This window comes from Tribolium madens, unplaced genomic scaffold (assembly GCF_015345945.1).
Source record: "Tribolium madens isolate multiple individuals breed KSU strain unplaced genomic scaffold, Tmad_KSU_1.1 Scaffold_1;HRSCAF=32;Tcas5.2_LG8, whole genome shotgun sequence".
NCBI lineage: Eukaryota > Metazoa > Arthropoda > Insecta > Coleoptera > Tenebrionidae > Tribolium > Tribolium madens.
In genome coordinates, this window is record NW_025400984.1 from 11535367 (window position 1) to 11559130 (window position 23764).

Sequence of the window (23764 nt, forward strand, 5' to 3'; positions counted from 1 at the left end):
AAAACTTTGTAGTATTTATTTCATAACTGCAAACAATCTATTCAATTAACTACAATAAATAATAAAGCTTAAAAACCCAAATGGGGCTTCTTGTGGTGCGTTTCAGGCACATATGGGGGCTTGATCAACCCATACCCCCCGCCGGGTCTTGGTGGTACTCCACTTTTGCAAGCGGTCCCAGCGACCATATCCTCAGTCCTCGCTGCCAAAATTCTAAAATTGACATCAGACGTCGATAGCGAATCCGTGGCGACTTTTTGGAAGCGCGACGTCAAAACCCACAACTCTTGCCCGGCTTTGCTATTGGTAATCACCTGAAAAAACCAGTAGTACCACAATTACAACCCGAAAAACTCACTTTGACACCACTGGCAAACTGCAACGTTTGCAAATTTTTCGCAATGATGTCGATGTTTTTGGGGCCGTATTCGGTGTGGGTGTTCCAGCAGTTGAGTGTGACGTCGTGCATGAGACCGAAGTACATGATTCCATCCTTGTCGATGGCTTCAGCGGCCGATTGGGTGTGTCTTTCGCCGTGGTAAGTCTGAAAAAATTATTATTTATCTTTGTCCTGGAGATTGTTGGAAAATTTTGACGCGCTAAAAGTTGAAAACGGCGAAAAGTAGAGATTGAGTGAAAGTAAAAAACAATAATTCAATCATAATTCTTCAAAGTAGTGGAGTTTTATAGCGAAAAACAGGCCTAAATGTGCATAAATTTTAAGTTGAAAACACATTTGGTATAAATTTTTACAAAAACCGATAGTGAGTGTTTATTAATTATATAAAATTTTTGCAAATCAGATGGTGTGAGAGGCCCCCGCTATAAATTTTGACAAAATCTAATAGTCTCCAATAGTCTCCCTCATTGTCTTTTGCAACACGATGTTTAAAAAAGTCTCGATAGACATTTTTTTAAATTTAAGCATTTCTTCAAGGAATTTTTAAATGTTTTTTTGCAAGTCTAGAAATTTTTTTAATCGGTACATTTGACATTTTTTTAGTTTCACCAACTGTCTTTTGTATGTTTTGAAAATCATTTTTCTATTTTGCGTCTAAAAGAAAGCTTATTTCAATACCAAAAGCAATGCTCTAATGAGCCATTTCAACACCAATTCGGGTGCTAAAATAGACTAGTACAATTTACCTTCTAGGGGTTGGTAATGGTGATTTTCAGCGACGTTTTCAGCGATTTTTTTCAGGTGTTGTGACATTTATTACCAACCCCAACATTATTATAGCAAAAGTTCTTAAATTTTAAAAAAATTGACTTTTGTGTTAAAAAAGTACCTACGTCTTTTGTGGAAACTCGTTTCATAAACCTAAACTCGTTACTAATATAATTATTATTATGAGAAAATGGCGACTAACATGGAAGATTTCCGGCGATGATTGGGAGTCGTGGATGAATCTGGAGCGGTTGCGGAGGTCGGAGGTCAAGACCCAGTTTTCGGTAGGACTCGACATGGCATGGTAGTACAAAACCCGGTCCTGGCCTGGCTTATAGGGTGACAAAGACATGCCCAGGACTCCGTCCATCAAGTCAAAACTGTCACCTGCATAAATAAAATGAGCCCACCCTGTATCATTTTATTTTTTTATGTGTAGGTACCTAAAATGTCAAAAGTCCCATAATTGGGGTACGGGTACATGGTCTTGTCTGTGGCCCTCCATGCAACGCCCTGTTGGACGTCATAAACTATGATGGAATAAGTTTGACAGTCAGCAATGTAGATAAAAGTGTCTTTACACTTGGCATGGGCGTCTCTAACGTCTACTACAGGAGTTACCAGAATTGATCTCGGCTCAACTAAACCCTTTGGAAGCTGAAATCTGTGGATAAGTTGGTCCTGAAATTGGGTTTTTGCAAAATTGAGCGAGTTTTTGGACAAATTTTACCGTGTGGAGGTCAAAGGCCAAGATTTGAGGAGGGCAAACTTGCGTCTCCTGAAGACGGCCAGTGTCCAAAACCCATAGTCTTTGACATTCGTCGATCTGTCAAATGTAAGAATGGTTTTTAGAATACAGCGACATTAGCTTTGCCATAAAGTGTACCGAAAATATAGTTTCTTTAAAAAAAAGTCTAAAAATAATCTATGTTTATAATCACTAATCAATTATAGAAATGTGCGTAATTATTTTAAAAAATATACAGAGTATACAAATTCTACATCGAAAAATAACACTGGCAAGAGATAAAATAAAAATTAGCGCTTTTAGTGGCTCACATAGCCTATAAAATTTTATTTAAATAATTCAAGTGGTTTCAGTGGAACAAATGAATTAACTGAATCACCCTGTATATTTGTAACAAAGCTTTATAGCACTATCGTTTACTTAACAAATTTTTCGATGTAGAATATGTGGTTGCTATTTTTCGTCAAATTAAGAAAACACCCTGTATTGTTATGTACAGTGTCCTACAAAACTAATGCAATAGTTATTATTGGGTTCTTTACTGAGAATTAGAATTTGAATTCATGACAAAACAAATATTAAAGTTATCAATTTATTTTCAATTTTTCAAATGATAGATACTTAATTTTGTTTAATTTAATATTGATTGAATAGCAAACAAAAAAGTTTCAAATTTTCCATTATTAAAATTAAATATTAGACTTTAACTTTATTTTTTAAACAAAATTAATTATAAAACTTCTTATTCTAATAACGACTAATTAATTACCAAAATTATTTTTTATGTACAGTAGACTTCAAAACTAATGTGACAATTTCGCGATTTTTGGTACAGTTCATAACAAAAGTAAAGTTGTGCAATTTTTTTATTTTTTATTTATAGGACTATGATTTAATTGACAAATATTTAGGAAACACCATGTATAGTTATGTACTTACAGTGTTTAACAAAACTAATTTTGTTTAATTAACAATGAAAAATAGTAATCTAAAATTAGTCAATATAGCAAAATATTTTCTTTTTGTACAGCATACTTCAAAACTAATGTGACAATTTCGCGGTACAGTTCTCAACAAAATTAGTGCAATACTATTTTCAATTTTTTCATGGCCAACTTACCGAAACTCGGTAAACCGATACGATTCTGTTCTCATTGCACTTGGATGGGGTTTTATGCCAGTCCCAGGACGGGTACGGCTTGATAACATTATTATTGTTTAATTTCTTATCAGTTACGACTCCCAGAGCGATGGGAACCCCCTCCTGGAACCGTGGGATTGCGACAAACACCCGGCTTTTCTTATGTGGGCTAACTGTAAGAAAATTATTATTTTTTGATGGGTGAAATGGTACACTGACATGAATAATGGACGTCCACATCGATGGGTGCTGGTTGTCCTGGTATGAAATTACCGGAATCGATGTCGGCTTGACGGTCGGCGTTGGAAGGGTAGTCGAACTCGAGTTGGGACCATTGGTACACCACGGCCAAGTCGGGTTTTAGGGGATAGGCGGCATCGATGGCACACAGGCCGAACACGAAGCATAACCAGCGATTGGCTGAAATAAGACAAGGTCAAAGGTCATGAACGGTTTGTGGTCTTGAACTTATGCGGCAACAAAAAGTGAATTTGAATTTATAATTACTTAGAGTAGTGTTTGTAGTATTAAAAAAAATATATATCTATATACAAGGTGATATTTTAAAAAACGGAAGCGCTGTTCAATTTTTATTTACCTATGACCCGATTTTTGAACCAAAAAAACTAATACCTTCCAAATTATGAAGAAAAAAATATATGCTCCAATTTAAAGTTAGAAAGTTGAAGATAGTTTAAAGTATTCTATAACATTCAGAAAAATTCTAAAACTGTCGGCCTATACTATACTAAAAGCAATTTAATTAATTTTTGCTTCAATCTTAATTTTTTGATAAAGCAATTTAATTAATTTTTGCTTCAATCTTAATTTTTTGATAAAGCAATTTAATTAATTTTTTTAATTTTTGAAATCGGGCCATAAATAAAAAATTCTACAGCACCTGCCGTTTTTTAAAAATCACCCTGTATATGTACTAAATGAATCAAGTTTAGGATACACCCCCAAAACACCCCTTTCTAATTGAAGTAGATTTTATAAATTTATATTTTACACTAATTTTAGATCTAAACTTAACTAGAAAATAAGTACAATTGTTGACAAAAGTAGTGTCACCAAACTGTAACATTCTTTTTGTGCACGACTGTGCCTAATTATTTTTTGTTGTTTTTTGTAAAAGTACAGATTTTTATGCAAATTTGGAGATAATCAAAATAAAAAACGTAAATTTTCTTGTTTATTGTGCTTGTAGTTTAATTAACTTAATTTAGTTGATGTGTTTCCGGTGATCTTGATAATGAAAAAAACAATAAAATATTATAAATTATCAAATTTAAGAGTTTGAAAGTGAAAATTAATTCTTATGGAAAACTTGTGGTTTTGCCCAAAAAACGCAGAAATAACGTAAAAATTTAATTTAAATTGAGTGGGCATGACCCCATTCTTGTCTAGTAAGAGTCTATAATTTGTTGATAGCTTTTATGTAATGTATGTTTCGTTTTTTGAATTTTTTTCTAGTCATTGTTGTATAATAAACAGTCAAATATTCCAATCATATCCTCTTACATAATTAGACTTTTAAATTTTCGTTAATTTCGTTACAATCGAGTCTGCACAGACATTCCTAATTACAAAACTTGATCAATTTACAGTCTATTAACCTAGCCAACGTGATTAAATTATTTTAACACAATCGTGTCTTGTGTTACAAAAAACCCATGTTACTTGATCCAAACACGTAAATAGTAATTTCGAACTTCCTGTCTTCTCAACTTGAACTTGAACTTAGGAAAAAAGATTCTTAGAACACGTGAATTTTTTTTGTAGTTTGTTCCACTTTTGATTAATTATTATTTACAGTCGAACAGCTATAAAGAATTATTTCGCAAAAAGTGCAACACTTTTCCTTTTATTTCTAATTTCGTCAAGTTGTTTATTTTTCATGCACATCTCAGATGATTAATTAATATTTTGCTTTCACTTTTGTTTCATTTTTATCGTGAAACAATAACAATGACATTGGAGAGCGATTTATTTATGCAAAATTATGACAATTATTCAAGATTTGTTTACATCTGCTTCGTTATTATTTGATAAACAATTAAATTTTATGTTCTATTATTACAACAACGTGCATAAATTACAACATGTGCGAATGTCATTAAAATTCATTAGATAAAAAAATAATTCGTCAAATTTTTTATTCCATTTCCTCAAATTCCAGAATATTTTTTCGAAAGTTTCACCACTTTCATACATGCAAAAATTACGTAAACTGAGTGACACCAAAAATGTTATAAAGAAACAAAATATAAGTTTAGAAGAGTTACGTTTCTAATATCGCTTAGTATACAGGGTGCGCCAGAAATTGCGCCCCAAAGAAAAATACCATGTAAGGTGAGATATAAAAAAAAATTAAAAAATGTTAAAAAAATTCTATAAAAAATTTCGAAGTTATGAGTGTGAATTTTGCACTTTGACTTTATTTATTTCTATTGGAAAAATAATTTTTCAAGTTTTTTTTGCTACAGGCTATTATACATATAGAAGAGGAAACAAGGAAGCTATACCCTAAATTGTAACTCTGTTTAATATTATTTGTGGCTTTTATTGGCAAAATTTTTATACCTGTATTATTAATTATAAAAAATATATATACAAGATCATCAGTCTCATTTAATAGACATAAAAAAACTCTTAAAAAATTTCAAATGTCAAAAAATAAATGTCAAATTTATCTCATCTTATCCTACTTGAAATTTTTCTCTGACACAGTTTAAAAAAATGTTTTTAGGAATTATAAAAACAAAACAAGTTTTACNACAAATTATTTTTTTTAATTAATTATTTTTAATTCTCCTCTTTGAGAACACAAATACTTTAAAAATAAATTGACGAGCAACAAATTTTTAATTATTAAAATTTAATAAACTGCCTGAATAATAATTTTGCGTTCTAAATAATGTTTTTGTAGCAAGAAAATAAATTTCTCGGTACATAACTTGAGCAAAGTTTTTTTGAGTACAGTTAACTGCAAAACTAACGCGAAAATATTTTTATGTGCGACTGTGTTTTTTACCAACTTTTATTACAAATTTAGGCCATTTTGCCTTTTTTGGCCCGTTCTAAATAAATTAATTAGATAGCAACTCATTAATATTGAATTATGAGTATTTTCAATTTAAAAAATTCTCAACTTATTTTGATTGTAATTACAGTCTTTAGCAAGCATTTTGCTGTTTAAAGGATTTAATCTCGTCATACATAATTTTGAAATAATTATGTTTGCAAACATGAGAAAAAAATCAAGACCGCGATTATTATCATTCCATTCGAGTAATTACCGACAATCGTTCCATTTATCTAATCACCCACCAATAGAGAAAGTCCACACATTGTTATCTTATCACTAATCGATCATTATCGTCGTTTACCTTCCTCTTCAGCGAACACTCTCTCAATCTGTCTGCGAACGTATTGATAAGAATAAGGCTTCTGACAGTCACAACCCCATATCGCACCCACTAGCAAAACCCCGACCAACACTCCTACCATCGTCTCACCACCATCATGGTCAGCCAGCAAACTGAACCGATTTGATCAAATTTCTGACACTTTCAATTCTTATATAACATTCCCCTGTCCATTCCAATCGAAAATGTTGATGAGCTTTGAATGAATTACAGCAGCCTTGGATGGGGAAAGGGCTTCGCAATGTCAAGTGTAAGATGCGAGCTTGCGAAATGGATGACCTCATGGTCGTGAAACAGCAGCAGGGAAATATTTTCTTGGTTTGAAGAAGAAGAAGAAGAAGAAGAAATTTGTTACATGGTCAGTGGGATTGATGGTCGGAAATCCCTGAATGGGATAATGGGTGGTTTCCCATCGGTGATTCTTTTGTCTTGATGGAACAAAACGATGGGTGCTTTTATGCTAATTTTATGTCACGATGGTAATTAGGAATTAGTAATACTCGCAGGTTTTTTCTACATGAGTGGTATGCCTGTTCGAGGGTCAGATAAACAATAATTGTTACTATTTTTACAAAGATTGGAATGTTTTTTTGACGTCAAAATTATCAAAGTTTCGTGCTTTTAGGTGCTCTTCATTTTAATTTGTTTAAATGTTAAGTATTGCTAAGTAATTAAAGTCTTTAAAAATATATTTTTTTAAACAAATAGTTTTTAATTTTTTGTTTTATTTTTGTAATGTTTGCAGAAAGACTTTTAATTCAGTCTCAAAGTTTATTTAATTCAATTTCTTCAGAACAAAGAAATCGATTTTTTAAAAGAAATTGCTTACAACATTGTAAAAAATTTTCAAACTTTCGTAATCGTACTTAAATATTGTAATTAATTTTGGCTACTGTGACAATAACCTAAAAAATTAATTACAAAAAATACATTTCTAAAGTCCTTATTAAAAGATCGTTTTTTTTTATTCTCGAAACAAAAATTGCTTTTAAAGTTACAAAAATTATTCACAAAATTAACTTACACATAAAAAATAAAAAGTTTTGTCGTTTTAAGAATCCTAGTAAAGAATTAAAAAAATATATAAAACGGTCTAAACCACCCAGCAACGCAACTCAAAGTGAAAAAAATTTTTTGATTAACTTAGTATTGATCTCACTTTTACTGAGATGTTAAAAAAAAAAACGATTTAGACCAAGTAAGTCGATAAATACTTATTGAAAATTTGAAACAGTTTTAAAGTTTTTAATTGAAAAAATATTTCTACTTTTTAAGATCAAAGTTTTTAAAATAGTAACCACATTCTGTAATAAATATTTTAAATTTTTGCTCTCAACTTTTTAATACATAGTGTGTTCTAAAAAACGTCGCAAATTGAAGCAAAATTATTTTCATGTGGTCTTTATTAAAAAAATTTATTTTGGACATCATTGAAAAAACGTTATACATATTTTTTTATACATAAAATTGAAAGATGTCTAAAAACAGTGGAATTATAAGGATCACCTTGTATAAGCAATTTTGAAATGGATAGAAAAATTTTGACAGTTTTAAAGCTTTGAATCATAAAAAATAGTTTTTTTTTTTCAATATTTTAAAATAGTTAGGTAAAATAATCTTTTTTATTACATATCTTTACTAGAAGTTTCTCTTTTTTATTTGAATAGATTGCAAATAAATGTTTCAAAAAACGAATAATCTTTGATATCTCCGAAACCGTTAATTTGCAGATCCATGTTAATTAAAGCTTTTTTGTTTATTACTATTAGCTCTTTAAATATTTTACAAAATTTTTTTAACACCCTGTATAACATATGTAACACAGTAATTACCACATTCTGCAAAAAATATTTCAAATTATTGCTCTTTTAATTCTTTAATACAGAGCGTGTTCTAAAAACATTGCAAAATTAGATAAAAACTAGTATTTTGTAGATATTGTATTTTGGGTTTTGGCTCGCAGAATTATATATTATCGTAATTCAAAAAATCAAAAAATAATGGATTACAAAATTCTTTAGTAAAAACATAGAAAAATATTTCAGAATATATCTTTTTTACCAAAGGGCAAATTGAATGGAAGTTTTTTTTGTAAAACTTTTTAATAAACACTCTGTAGACTGCAATGTGCTTTCAATACGCATTTTCCATGACAAACAAATAAAAACAATAAACACTCGAATCTCAATGCCAGAGATTGCAGATTAGTTTACAAGTCTACACACCTAAAAATGGAAAAATCATAGAAAATCGTAGAATTTCCCAACAGAAGGTTGCAAATTTCCAAGAAAATCGACACCTCATGCGTGTCACGTAGCGTTCAATAACTTGTTGTGGGTTAAATTGGTAAAACCAGAGATTGTAAGAATTTGCTCCCGAATAAAATTAAAAAAAAATACCTACAAGAAATGAGCCACCCACTAAGATTTATCACGTTGCTGAAGCATTTCTAACAATTGTGTTAAGTGTTGTGTTACATAAATAAACACAGGAATGAATAAATTACATTTTTTGCAATTTTACTATCACTTTGTCGGCCAATCCCATCCGGTTTTAGGCCTAGAGCAATTCCAAATAGCAAAATTTTGATGCAAAAAAAATATTATTTTTAATTTAATAACAGTATATACAATTGTAATTAAAGTCATTCAAGACTTGGGATTTTCCTAAACGATCACTTACACTGATAACATATTTTTCCTCAATATTTTCATCGAAAAATTACAACTAGGCAAAAATTGAAAGTACTTTTCACTTAAATGAACAAAAATTTGGTAAAGAAAAGTGTTAAAAATACCAAATATTATTGTTTAAAACTTACTAAAGATTTGAAACAATAAAAAAAGTTAAAATCTAACTTCAGAAATGATGTAAACACATCGTAAAATTCCTAATTATTTTTTTAAATTACATATTTATAATTTTCAAGACGCAAACAAATCGTATGAACAGTTATCTAAAAACGCATAAATTTGCACATATTACGTGTGACATAGCATAGATTTCCGTTGTTTTGTTCGAACAAATTCGGCTCAAATATTTGGAAAATAATTAAGTGTCGTAAAATTTTCATCAAATAGCAGACCAAATAGGTTGACCACACAGCTTTCTTTATTTTTCCATAAAACCATTTGCGGTTTTAGTAATAAACCGTGACCGTGATTAAACTGAATGAAAAATATTTCACTCACCTCTTGTCATCTCAAAGTTGGATTTACACACGACGAACGGTGAACCACTGACAGTTGGTACTCCACATGTGAAAAATTATATATAGGCAGATGAGTTATGAGGCGCTGCCACCAACTCCAAGAATTGAGACTGGTTTTGGTGGTCAAAGGTTGGCGGGAAAAAACTAATTTTTGGCTCAATTTTGTGTTTTTGAAGCTTGAAAATGGGAAGGTCGGAGGTATTATTAATAATAATTGGATTATGGATGGATTTGACTAGCATGTGGAAAAAAATATTGTTTAATATTAATGAACTCGATTAATTCACACACGAGAAATATTTCTTCAAATGAATCAATAAAAAACTTAAATAAATATTTCCAATGGTTCCGAAAATAAAATTATTAATTTATTATTAAATTTCAAAAATAACCGAAGGTTGAGAATTTAACGTTTCATGCTTTTGTTAATAAAGTGATGTTCCATTTTTTTTAATTCACAAAAAAATATCAATTAAATTTGTGATATTTTAATTAATTTGAACTTTATATGATTTTTTTATAATTTTGTTGTTTCTTTCCTATCATGGTGTCACAGAGTAAAAATATTGATTATAATAATTAAAAAGCATTTACCTTCCGTAAAAAAATATAAATTGTACTTTTATAAGATTTTATTGCAAATTTTATCACAACGCATTATAATAATATTTACATGCACTTTGTGTTATCTATGCAACACAGTTTTTCTTCCACGAAAATATAAATAAATATGTTCATACTGCTTTATGAGATATTTTTCAGAAATTAAATTGTTTTTGTATAAACAATTAAAAAAAATATGTTTTTATCGTCGTAAAAGGGAAATCCGCAAAATATTTGCTGATAAGCTGTTTAAAGTATGTCAAAAATTATCAAAAATAACAACCTAACAAACTAAAAAAAAAACATTTAAAAAGTTTTTGAAAAGTGAATTTTTTATTTTTCTATAAAGAATTGCAAAGATATTCGATTTTTTTTAAATTATTAGTCTTGAGAAAAAAAATTATTTTTTTTTCTTATATGTACAAGGTGTTTAAAAAAGATTGTAAAATATTTAAAGATGTAATAATATAGACCAAAATAAACGAAACAGTCTTAATAAACATGGATCCGCAAAGTAACGGTTTCAGAGGTATCAAATGTAAAAAATTTTAGGATTTTCACTAAAAGCATGTTTATTAAAACTTTTTTTTTTGTTTTGGACCATACTATTACCTCCTTAAATATTTTACAATCTTTTTTTAATACTCGGTATGTGTTTAATGAATACCAGGTGAATAAAAAGTATGGAACCAATCTTTTTTTTCGTAAACTAAGCACTTCAAAAAAAAAAATATTAGTGTAGCGTAAAGTGCAATTAAAATGTGACCATTTATCAAGAATAACATTTTTCGAAATTTCTTTTAGTTTTCGAGTTCTAGAAAAATTTTTTTTTTTAAATGGCAACCCACCATGGTAATTTTTTTAATTAAAGATTATGATCTAAAAATGACCTCTAATTAAATAAAATTGTTTTTTAGCCAGTACTTTTTTTTAATTAATTGTTAATGCTTGGTTCCATACTTTTTATTTACCTGGTATTTATTTGTATCATTATGAAATTGATATTAATAAAAGTAATCAATTGGTAAATTATTCAATGATAGTGTTAATTTTTAATTTGTATACAGAGTGATTCAGATAAGAAAAGACGATATTTTAGAAATGTTTACACTGAAATGGACAACAATAAGTGAATTTCACAAATTAAATTAAATTTTTGTTTCAAACCTCACTAAAAGACAAAATTTATTGAAACTTGGTAAACATAAGCTGCGAATAAATACAATCACAAATGAGGCGGTGGTACTTATAAAGTTATAATAAAAAAAAAGTAATTCAAAAATACAATTTTTTGAAAACTTTCTTGTTTTTAGAACAGAAAAACTTTAAATTATTAAAAATTCAATGACACAATGAAAGTTTGTTTTACACTGCAAAAAACTTGTATCAGTGTTAAAGCACGACTCACACTGGTCTATTATCGCCCAAATTACCTACACCAAAAAAAAATATGTTTTTTATTGAAGAGTTTTTGAGAAAAAGTAAAAAAACCGCTACTAATTAGACTGTTTCTAAGTGATTTTTATTTTTATTTTGAAAAAAATTGAGTTTAAAAACGTAGAAAAAAAATATTAGGAAGCTTTGAATCCAACATTTTTTCTACTATTTCCTCATAAATGTTTAACTGTCAAATAACCTCAGGATGTTTGCCAACTTCAAACATTAGAAAAACACCACACGTCACTTCCTCAAATTTATTGATTCACTTATTTACAATACTTGATGACCAGTCAAAATACATAAAACACAATCTCTACAAAAATAAATACATTTTTACATTTAATTTCGTCTCCAATTAATAAAACAAATGATTGCTCACTCCGGAGGCAACTCTTGGAGCTGTACTGATCCTGATTATCCTCAAATTGACCTCGAGAGGGCTGATAGTCCTCCTGAAAAACTTCTGAAACCTTGTTGACAACAACCAAATCGATTGGTCCTCATCCTTCCATCGCAATTCAGCGGCGAATTGAAGCTTTTGAGGGTCATAGGCGATTAACCTGAAACTCAAATCTTTACTCCTGAAAGATATTTCATTGAATTGAGTACTTCTGGTGATTGGTAACCGGATTCCAGGCCGCAATGGAAGTCTCCCTAACCGGACTAAAGAAGATAGTGTCGTCTTTCGGATCCAAGGCCAAACCTAAACCTTGCGATGATTTCTTCCCGACTAAAGTAATGGGAAGTTCCTCGTCTTGACCTGGGGGCCCCTTTTGTAACGCTGAAGTCGGAATACTGAACAAACTGAACAAAAAATTTAATGAAGTTAGGCAACCAATTATACACACCGGTCGGTTGCAAGAGGTTGGAAATATAAAATTCCCAGTTTGGGGGAATGTGAGAGTCCCACTACCCCATCCATGAGAGTGAAGCGCTCCCCAGCAACAGTATAATCGGAGAAGTCGGGGTCTGGGAACATCGTGGGGTGCATAAGTCGCCAAGCTGTGTCCCGACTCGAATCATAAACCACCAAACCTAAACATAACGAAAATAATTTGGTTTTTTCACCAAAAACGGTTCAAACCTGGCGCTGCCGTGTCCGACATGTAGACAAACCCCCGCTCGCAGCCCCCATGTCCCGTCTCGTCCACCACCAAGTTAGTGAGGAGCGAATTGGGGCGCAAGACTTGTCGTGGAAAAACCACCGTTTTGACAATTTGGTCAGTCTCTAAATCGAAAACTACCAATTTCGGGGGGCACACACGTTGGAAATCCTCAAGGGCTAGGTTAACCCCCGAATCTAGAACCTTCACAACGCTCAAAATCCACTTTTGTGTTGTATTATTGTGTAAAATACCCAAAGTCGGTTGCAGGAGTCGGCCCGGATTCGGTAGACCGACGTGAGCCCCTCGCAACTGTCATTTTGCCCCCGGCCAAACTTGTGGAACTCCCAATTGGGGTACGCTTGCAGCATGGGGCTCGATCCGGGCGGCGTATGTCGGGGGATCACTGCCAAAGTGGCGGAAACGCCCGACCAAAGTCGAGGAACGGCGAGGAAAATCCGGTCATTGGTGATCTCCAGACCGGTGAAAACGTTCATTTCCGGGCTGAAATCAACAGTTCCGGAGTTGTTTCAATTTGATTGTGAGTTACCGGAAGTTGTTGATGAGACGATGGTCGAAAGGGAAACGAAAATCCAGCAAATTCCATTGGTTGACCACTTCGAGTTCCAGTGATAAGGCTGGTGATAAGAGGACGAGGAAAAGTGCGTGTCGTAACATCTGGAACAAAAAAAAAGTTGCGATGGCCGGGAATCGAACCCGGATCAACTGCTTGGAAGGCAACTATGCTGACCATTACACCACCATCGCACACGCAATGGCGATGATTGATCAGTACAAGGTCACAACGATGTATTACTGGTTGTCTACTTTTTATTTTTCAAAAACAAATTTTGATATAAAGTCGTAAGTAAGGTTTCTAGGTCGTCCACTATTGTTTACTATAAACATAAACATAAATAGGTTGAGGTATTTACTACTGTACGGTTTAAATACCATTTCTTTGTCATTAATGACATAAAGTAAATTATTTTTATTATCTCTATTAGTGTGGACAGAGATAAAACAGATTTATATATGTTTGTCATGACGTTATTAATGAGTACTACATAATAAATTCTAGTGCATACCAATTCCTTGAAGCCTTTAATTACATAAAAATGCAAAAATGAGTAAATAAAACTTGTAGAGCAAGTTTTATTACACTTTTTTCAAATAAATTGAGTAAATTAAAATAATTTGTGTTAATTATTAGCAATAACTTTGAACTAGAAATAAATCACATGCAACAATTACAATTACAAAAAAAATAGGTCAATAGTTTAAAATAAAATTTTTTTTTGAAAAATGATTACCCGCCACTGGGCTATAAATTCTGTTGTAACTATAACAACTTTTATTTTTGTTACTTTTTGTCACCATGGTTACATACGTAATTCTGTGCGTTTCTATAGCAACTATACAAACCTAGTCACATGTGCGACTCGTCGAGGAGACTTAAAGGTTCTTAAGGATATTTTTATTAATCTTTAGATTTTCTTATTTATTTTTAGCATTGCAAGTTGTGGTTTGTTTTAACTTTGAACTCGAAAACTAAATCAACTGGAATTAAAATTTATAAAGATTTCTATGTCTATTTAAAAAGAGAAATGAATAACAAAAAAAACAGTTTTAGGTTAAAAATTGTAACAATTACAATTAAGGATAATTATATTGTAAAAAAAGTTTCATTATTGAGAAAAAAATTTGACCCGCCACTGGCCTGAATATTCTGTAGTAGCGTTTAAAGATTTCTATTTTTATCTAAAAACAGATACAAAAACACAAAAAAATAGTCTTATTTAGGTTAAAAAAAATGTAACAATCACAATAATTTATGATCTGTTGTAACTATGACAACTTTTATTCTTGTTACTTTTTCTCACCATGGTTACATGTATAATTATGTGGGTTTCTATAGCAACTAAACAAACCTACTCACATGTGCGACTCGTCGACGAGGAAAAAAGTTTTTTTTTTAAGATAAGTTTTTATTAATCTTTAGTTTTTTTTTATTTAGTTGAACACCAAATTGTATGTTTACCATAAATTTGTGGTTTGTGTTGAACTTTGAAGTCCAAAACTAAATTCACTGTAGCAAAATTTGAAAAATTATAATAATTTTTTTTATTTCTATCTAAAATCATTTTTATTTAGGTAAAAAAATGAAGCAGTGCAATTCCAGGATATTGTATTATAAAAAATATTTAACTATATAAACCTATACTCACATGTGCGACTCATCGCGGAGAAAAAAGGTTTTAAAGAGTATTTTTATTACTTTTAAATTTATTTATTTGAAAAATTAAATGCTTGGAAAAGTGATATAAATCCGGTGTAATTATTTTTTAAATTCAGTGTTACGAAATGAAAACTCGATTTACTGAAGCGGAAAGGTCTAAACAATGCTACAAAACGGTTTATAATTGTATATATTCTACCATAATTAACAAATTATTTAAATATAGTTTGTAATTATAGACAAGTCGTGATAGAGCTTTGCGATAGGGCCCGTACCTGATTCACGCTTTTCCATTGTTATTTGTAATTTTTACAACTTCCTAAATAAATATTTACCATTGTATTAATTTATAATAACATTATTCAGAATCACTTTCTCTCTCGACACGCGTGAGTAAAAACATAACAATATAATCAAAACTTACAATATAGTTTAAATTCTCGAAATTGTCTCTTATACAATCCTTGACAACATTCAAGTTCATCATAACACTAAATTTCATTAATCGACAATCCGGTGTAGACATCGAGTTATATAACGAAATGGAGGTCATTAACTATCCCAACTGAAAGTGTTTTACTTTCGTAACATACACATTCTAAAAAACGTAGCAGGTCCTGACAATTTTTTTTCGAATGGGAGAGAAAAATTGACACATGGCTAACCTTGACAATCCTCCGCATTTGCATATCACTTGCACAATTGCAGTATTTACCGGACTTATTCATGCAAATCGTTGTGATTGATAAACAATAAATAAAGGAAGAAAAATTGCCATCAAAGTGGCCTGTGACTCTAAAATCAAGTTGGCTACAATTGTCAATTCGTTGCCAACCTATTCAAAGTCAGGGACTACCTTGATCAGAAATATCACCATGTCTGGTGATTTTTTTTTAAATTGAGGATTCTCTCATAAAATGCTAATAAGAATTCTAATAAGAAACAAAATTCGATTTTTTAATTAATTGATTTAGTAAATTAGGACAAAAATATTGACACTGTTTTTTGCATTTTTTGAATATTTTGCACGTTTTGATCCAAAAACTTAATTATTTTGCTAAACTTTCGCCAAAATAAGTCAAAAAATTAGTTAAAAAAATTGTTTTATTTGTTTTAATAAGATTTTATAGGACAGGCTTAAAAAATCACTAAATTGGGTCAAAAAGACCATTATTTTTGTTTTTTTTTTTTGGAGCGTATTGGTATTTTTTATCCAGAAACAGAACTATTTTACATAATTTCATTAAAAACAAATTTAAATTTACTAAATTAGGCAAAAAATGTTTGTATTTTTAAAGTGTTTAAGCACGTTTTTAAAATTAATAGTTTTTTGAAAAATTTTGCTAAAAATTTACCAGAATGAACATGCAAATATTGAAATTATTTTGGCTTGTTTCGCTCGATTTACTTTGTTTCTAAAGGAAAAATTTATTTGTTTTATAAAACATAAAACACATAAAGTTAAATTTTGTTTGTTTCATTCTATTTAGCTCGTTTTTGAGTTAAAAATGTTGTCAAAAAATAACCTTTTTTAAGACTTTAAGCACGTTTATGAACCGAAATCTCAATTCCTTTATGAGATTTTACTAAAAAAATATTATTTTTGCCTTTTTTGAGTATGTTTCAAGTGTTTTTCAGGTAAAAACGCAAAATTTCGTTAAAAACAAGCTAGAAAGTGAACAAAATAGGCAAAAAATCGTGTTATTTTTGCCTTTTTCTATGTTTTGAGCACGTTTTTGAAATAAATACGAAGTTTCTTAAAAATTTTACTTAAAATTGTCTAAAAATTAGATCAAAATTTATATTATTATCTTTTACTCTATTTGATTCGTTTTTAAACCAGAGATTTATTTATTTTGTAAAATCTTGTCAAAACATGCCTAAACATTACAAAAAAAATCTAAATTGCTGTTATATTGTTTGTTTTAAGCGATTTAGCTTGTTTTGAGTGAAATTTTGTCAAAAAATAAGCCGAAATTGGTGTTACTTAGTTATTTTATTACCCTTTTCAAGTTTTTAAGCACGTTGTTAAACTAAGATTGCGTTTTTTTGCGAGATTTTAAAATTACGTTGTTATTTTCGCTTTTAGTGTTAGCATATTTTTCAGGCAAAAAAGTAAGTATTTCGTAAAATTTTATTAAAAACAACCCAAAAATAGTGTAAGTTTTGCTTTTTTGAGCGTTTAGGCTCGTTTTTAAACCAAGATCACAATTTTTTTGCAAGATTTTGCTAAAACAGAAAAAAACTCAAAATTAAGTCATATTAAAGCAAAATATTTTGCAAAATTTCGTTAAAAACAAGCCTAAAAACGACAGAATTACCCAAAAATTGCTTTATTTTATCCTTTTTCGAGCGTTTAAGCATTTTTTTGAACTAAAATTTAAGTTTTTTTGCGATATTTTGCTAAAAAAAAAAACAAAATTAAAGCAATATTTCTGCTTCTTTCACGTGTTTTACCATGTTTTTTAAGCACAAACTTAAATAATTAATTAATTATTAACCAAGAGTAGTGTTATTTTTGCCTTTTGAGTACGTTTTTGAGCAAGATTTATGTATTAACGCAAACTTTCAACAGTATCAGAAAAATTGAAATCATAATGTCGAAATCTGCTGAAAATAAATTTAGGGAACTTATTTTTTTTGGACTGGCAACACTGACCTTGTTCAAATTTGTAAATCGAATTTACTAGTTTTACAGTATGTAGCGTCCTTGATTGGTCAGTGCGTAACCACACCCTCGCTAAATTAATGAGAAAAATCACGTCATACAACAACTAGGTCGGTAAAAAAGAAAGTATAATTGAAAAATTTATCAGAGACACAAACCCGCCCCGGGTCTCTAGATATTTATTATTGTTACCACAATGGACTTATTCTCGGGTATTTATCTATGTTCTAGTCCACTACACTTGAATTATCATTATTGCAAACACTTGAAAATCATTCGAGTGTTACAAAAGTGTCAAAAAATTATTGGGTGCTTCACCCAATTTTTGCAAAATCATTGTTTGTGAAACGAAATGAACCGAAAAGACACAATCCATAGAATTTTTCAGGTATGGCAAGTGATTCAAGGCCCCATAGACATTCCAGATGTCATTCTCTAGTTGTGGTCATGCGATTCTCAAGTGGATACAATTTTATTGTATAATTTTTACCACGGTCACACGTAACATGGAAATATTTTGTTAACGCAAAATGCAAGTCATAAGTCCGTTCCAGTTGAATCAAAACTGTCAAAATTGAATTGTCAAAATGTAACGTCACATATTTGACATTTGTTGCATCGATATTCCGCATATTTGCCCAGCCCTCTTCACCTTGGCTTATTTTAAATTGTTCTACGTTCACTTTAAGGGCCCTAAGAGACTTATAACGCAATTAAACAATAGAAAATTTTCTGTAATTTTTTTATTATTAAAAGTTTTGCAAGATTTTTCTCATAATTTCATGAAATTGACTGAAACAATCGATGATCACATCCCTGTTGCGGCACGTTTTTATTGGCATTTATGAACCTGACTGAATAATTACACACTTGATGTAATTAGTATCGCACTTTAATTACTTTCATTGCGTTAAATAGGCTTAGCTAATGTCATAATTTGAATTAATTTGATTTAATTAGTTAGTGAGGTTAGGGGATGTTGTGAGTGACAACTTTGTAATTGAAATGAATGTCGAAATGAGCTCATTTTTTAGGTTTAAAGTCGAATTTGTGTAATTAATTGCAATTTGCATATACAGAATTGTGCAACGTTTTTCGACCCAATGAAAGCTAAATACTTGGCGATAATTATTTAAACAGGAAATAAAACGGGGGAATCACAGTTTTGTAACCTTACTAATTTTGTGGGTCGGTCTAATTAATCGCAATTTTGTAACCTGATTATGTGATCAAAGAGTGCAAATTCCTCAGTTATGTAATGAGCGACCTTGAGATGTCCCAAAACCAAAAATTTTGGCCTTTTTTTGGTGTCAGGGGTCGGTCGGTGGAGCGCGAAATTCGATTTACCACAGTTTTTTCAGTGACATTGACGCAATGTAATAATTTCAGGAAGTTTTTTAGTGATAAAAAATGAAAATTTTTCACTCACCCTCACTTGCTGCACGCACTGTTCGCGCACTGCCACTATTTGGCAATAAAATGCCGGCAGATCTTAAGTTCTGGGGCACTTTCGCCGGGCCCCCTCTTTGAGTGATGGCCTCGGCGAGCCCCCAAATCTCAGACACACCCGCCGGGACCGCACTCTTTCTTCCAGTGACCTTAACACCGGCCGTATCCACTTCAGAGGAAGTGGCAAATTTTTCCTCAAAATAGGGGTTTCCCCGGAAGTCATTGTTTTTTCGCCATTCGAATTACTGATTCAAGATAGAAAGTGCAGTATGTGGACGATAAACATGCCCAACATGTCTCCGTAAAGAGATAGCTCGTTATAAAAGTTTCGAAACGTGGATACAAAGTGAAAAGTTACTCTAGATATAAGTCTCACACTTATGAAATTACAAAATTTTTGAAAGTAAAGCGTCTTAAGTGACATAAAGTGGACTGATAAACGATAGCAAAGGTCGAAAAATTGACATTCGAATAAACGAACCGAAAAGAATGTAAAATGATATTTGCTTCCCTGTTTTGTGCTTAGTTTTATGTTTTGCTACAATTTTTTTATTCGATATCTTGGAAACCATTTATGGTGGAGCCTTTTAACCTGTTGCGATGTGTTTAGGGCATGATTTTACGTCTAGAAAACGTTTTTTGTGACAAAACGTTGATCTTTATTTTTACAAAAATAAATCAACAACTCAAGAAAATCGCTCTATAATGTTTTATACACATTTCTCAGTTTTTCACAACGTTTTTGCACTCTTCTAAGTTTTTTGAATCCCTAGGAGTGCATTTGGTTGAATTTTAAAGATCTTAATTTTTTCGATTTTTGTTAAAATTTTCTGCAATTTTCTGTACAGCTAATAACTTTGAAATTTTTTTCGATAACTGTCTTATGTTTGGTATCGTTAGAAAGCACTTTTAATTTTCTATCTTACAAGAAAAGATCATAGTTCTGCGATAAATAGTTATTGAAAAAATTGCTGGTAAAGACAAAAATAGCAAAAAAAAATATTCAACAATAACTTTAAATTGTCAAGAATTTTGGGATTTTCTTGACACCAATCGACTTCCTGGAACATTTTACATAGGCTTAGTACAAAACATAAACTGTTTTCAATATACTTTAGCTGAATTAACACTACCGATAATAATTTAAAAGTTGTGTTAATTCTAATAACTATATTAAAGTAATCGTTTTACTACCACAATAAATATATAATTGTTTAAAACGTCTCAAAGCCAAGATGTTTTTTTATTTTGGTTTTATATTCTTTTTAATTAATAATAATTAATGCTATTTGCGCTCTTGTAAGTAAACAAAATTGTAATTTTTGTGCCAATTTAAATATCTCATTATCATCACTCGTAACATACAACGTTAAGAAACAGCAACTTTTACTTGTCATGTAAATTTCTTGAGGAAATTAATTAATTAACAACGATATTAAAAATGTCTCATTTTCAAATGTCACAATACGTCATTGTGCTGTGATATATTACCAAAATAACATAATTATTATTATTAACAATCTAATACTCGGTATGACACAAATAATATAAATTGAAGAAATTAACGCAAGTGTAACGAATTAAATGCGTAATGAAAGGTATGCCAAAGTGTGGAATTTTTTCAACAAATTAAATTTAGTTATAATCGGATTAAGCAATTTTGTGCCTTCAAACATTTCTAATTAGAGCGGTTAATTTGAAACTGGGGAAAAATCAGTGTATGGTTCGAATTATAAGTAATTTATTGATAATCGATTTGTTTTTCTGCACGTTCACTGGCACAGATCCACATGATTTGGAACTTTTCGATCAAATTATAATTGCAAAAATAAGCAAATTTAATAATTGGAAACGAATAATAAAAGGCACAGTTTTTGGAGCATTATTATTGTCTCAGTGTGTATCATTGGTTCGATTTCCACCTAGTACGAAGAAGTGAACGGATTGGGAAAAAATCCCTTCAATTAGGTCACCCATTGTGCGATTACATCTGATGTAAATATTCGAAAGTTTTGGCGATTTTTTGTCACACATTACGATACAAATGTGGTTTTCGTCTATTTATTGAAATAGATATCGAAATTATTGCTTATTAATTATTAATTAGGTGTTATTATTGCTTTGTCTTTCTAATTTCAATGTTAAAATTTTATTAGTACAACAATCAGAATGTGTTTTAGTGAGTTGAAGTTTGTTTGGTTGACCCTCAAATCATTCGCTGATTTTTTCAGTTTGACGCAAATTAAAATCAAAAATAATTAAGAAACTAAGGTCTCAATTAATGTTTTTTATCGTTTTTATTTTGTTGCATGCCTAAAAAATAAAAAAAACTATCTAGTTTTTTCATGGAAATTAAAAAAAAAAATTAAGTAAAATGCTCTACGACGATAGTTTTCAAGGTATTTTTGACGTTTCCGGACGCTGATTTTTTGGGGGTTTGGAGCATTCTATGTAAAAACCTTCAAGAGTCTGAAACCGTTTTGTTTTTGAGTTATTTTTTATTTTAATTTTTTAAAGTAAAAAAAATTAAATGTGTCTGTAGCTTAAACTATAATTCTAATTAATTTTACGCCATTTAATGGATAATTTGGAGCAGATTTGACAGTTTTTTTATTTTTGTTTTCGGAACTTTAAACTTTAAAGGTTTTATTAATTGTTTTTTCGATTATGAATACACCAAAGGGAAAATCTAACTCTTCTCTTTTTTATGCCTAAATACGATTTCTAAATAATAAATAATCGCAGAGTTACCAATTTTTGAAAAGGAATGTGCAAATCTAAAATTTTCAAAAAATTGTAAGAGTTATACTTAGATATAGGAAAAAAAAAATCACTTGAATAATTTAAAAACGCAATAAAAAAAACATATTTCTAGGTAAAGTAATGACGTTGATACCCATTTCCGGTATAACCAGAATGCCACCATATTGAAAATATTTTTATTGACCAGGATCTAACCGACTATGATTATTAGCAAATTTTAAATAAATATTATTCTCTAAACTAAACTAATGTGGAGTTTAGCCAGAACACCCTGTATAAAATAAATCATTTTGTAAGCAATTAAAGTCTGTAACGCCTTAAAAAAGTTTACAAAATGTAATAGATTTTGTAAAAATAAATCTGACGAATCGGTAGCAAATCATATCTAAAGTTAAGAAATTTAACCAAAACAAAGCATAATATCGCAAAAATAAGTCTAATATGCATTATTTCAATTTTTTAGTAAGATTTTGTCAAAACAAGGCAGAAATTTGGCCAAATTAGGTTAAACACACATAATTTTGCTAATTTTAATAGATATAGGTTTCACAAAAACAAGGCAAAAAACATGTTATTGTCTCTAAAATTAAGTTTGAAATTCAAAACAAAGCAAAAAATTGCAAACTCAAGTGGGAATTTGAGATTATGAAATTTCAGTGAAAAAGTCACTTAACCTGAGATCTTTTGCCAAGATTATTAAGAAACAAGGTGTTAAAAAAGGTTTGTACAATATTTAAGGAGGTAATAGTATAGAGTTTTTACAGAAAAAAACTTTAATTTGGACACTTTGTACAAAAAAGAAAAATTCTGATATATGTACCTATAATTCTTTTTTAAAATTGCCGCTCGGGCGCCTAAAATTTAACTTGTGGTTCCACCAACCAGACAACAATAAAGTAACCAGAAAATTAAAATTTGTCAATAAAAGAAAACGGGATAAAAATATAAATAATAAAAATTTGCTTGAGATATTCGTTATCACATATCTCGCTATGATAAACATTTGTGCGAAACGTCTCTGACAACAAACCGCGACATTATCAGTTTTGGAAGGTCGTCACCAGTGTATCCAAAGTGAACACAAAAGAAGTTATTTGGGGGGTGTCATAGTACACCAGAGTTGCTCCGTATGTTGATTGGATAGCTAATGTAACTAGTTACAATGCTACGAGATTTTAAAAACATTTTAGACAAAATTATTTTTTTTTTGTAAAAATTGTTAAGAATGACCTAATAATAAAAGAGTTGTAAATAACAGGTTCTGCCGGCTATCCGGATTAAGCTGGTTCTGCCAAAGTCAAGCATGTGCTAAAGTACTAAACACCTTTAACAAACTGCAGTTTTATTATTAATTTAGAGATGGGAATAATCGTTCTTTTGAATGAACTAGTTCGCGCGAACTAGTTCAACACTAAAAAGAATCGTTCGTTTTTATAGTTCGTTGCAAACTAAATCAAAATGAGACATCGCGAATGAAATGAAAAGCAGAGAACGATTATTCTATGTGAAACAACAAAATAACGTTCGAGAAGTGACAAACTACAACCCCAATATGCAAACTGTTAAAGTTATTGGAAGCGTGAATCACTGTTAGTTATATTTCTTACAAAAAATAAAAGTATTAGGTAATACTAGTTGTATTTTATGGTTTTAGTTTTTTTTGTTTTGTAAATTGCGGCAAAACTGAGTCTCAATGACATAATATTTTGACCTATACCTATGTAAAATGTTCCGGGGAATCGATTGGCGTCAATTAAACTGCAAAATTCGTAGTAGTTTTGAAGTTATAGTCGGATTTAA

General features: G+C 30.3%; 1 protein-coding gene and 1 non-coding gene across 2 annotated transcripts; both read right to left on the reverse strand.

The window, feature by feature from the left end:
• Nucleotide 1: 1 nt before the first annotated feature.
• On the reverse strand, nucleotides 2–19327 carry LOC123004155. Its single transcript, XM_044397272.1, has 15 exons — nucleotides 19182–19327; nucleotides 13396–13523; nucleotides 13100–13349; nucleotides 12827–13049; nucleotides 12591–12777; nucleotides 12352–12546; nucleotides 12102–12302; nucleotides 6450–6601; nucleotides 3277–3477; nucleotides 3037–3230; nucleotides 1899–1994; nucleotides 1612–1849; nucleotides 1371–1555; nucleotides 359–544; nucleotides 2–314 (listed from the first exon to the last, which is right to left on the reverse strand). Exons 2-15 carry the CDS (start codon nucleotides 13521–13523, stop codon nucleotides 69–71), a joined length of 2682 nt encoding a protein of 893 aa, XP_044253207.1. The 5' UTR covers nucleotides 19182–19327; the 3' UTR covers nucleotides 2–68.
• On the reverse strand, nucleotides 13542–13613 carry Trnag-ucc. Its single transcript has one exon. It is a non-coding gene; the product is annotated as a tRNA-Gly (tRNA).
• Nucleotides 19328–23764: the final 4437 nt, after the last annotated feature.

Excerpts from the sequence above, each read along its gene's own strand:
- LOC123004155 (XM_044397272.1), bottom strand. The coding sequence starts at position 13,523 with ATGTTACGACACGCACTTTTCCTCGTCCTCTTATCACCAGCCTTATCA. Across the intron at positions 12,547-12,590 it reads CAACCTCTTGCAACCGACCG|TTTGTTCAGTATTCCGACTT; the intron begins GTGTGTATAATT and ends TTTTTTGTTCAG. Across the intron at positions 3,231-3,276 it reads TGTGGACGTCCATTATTCAT|TTAGCCCACATAAGAAAAGC; the intron begins GTCAGTGTACCA and ends ATTTTCTTACAG.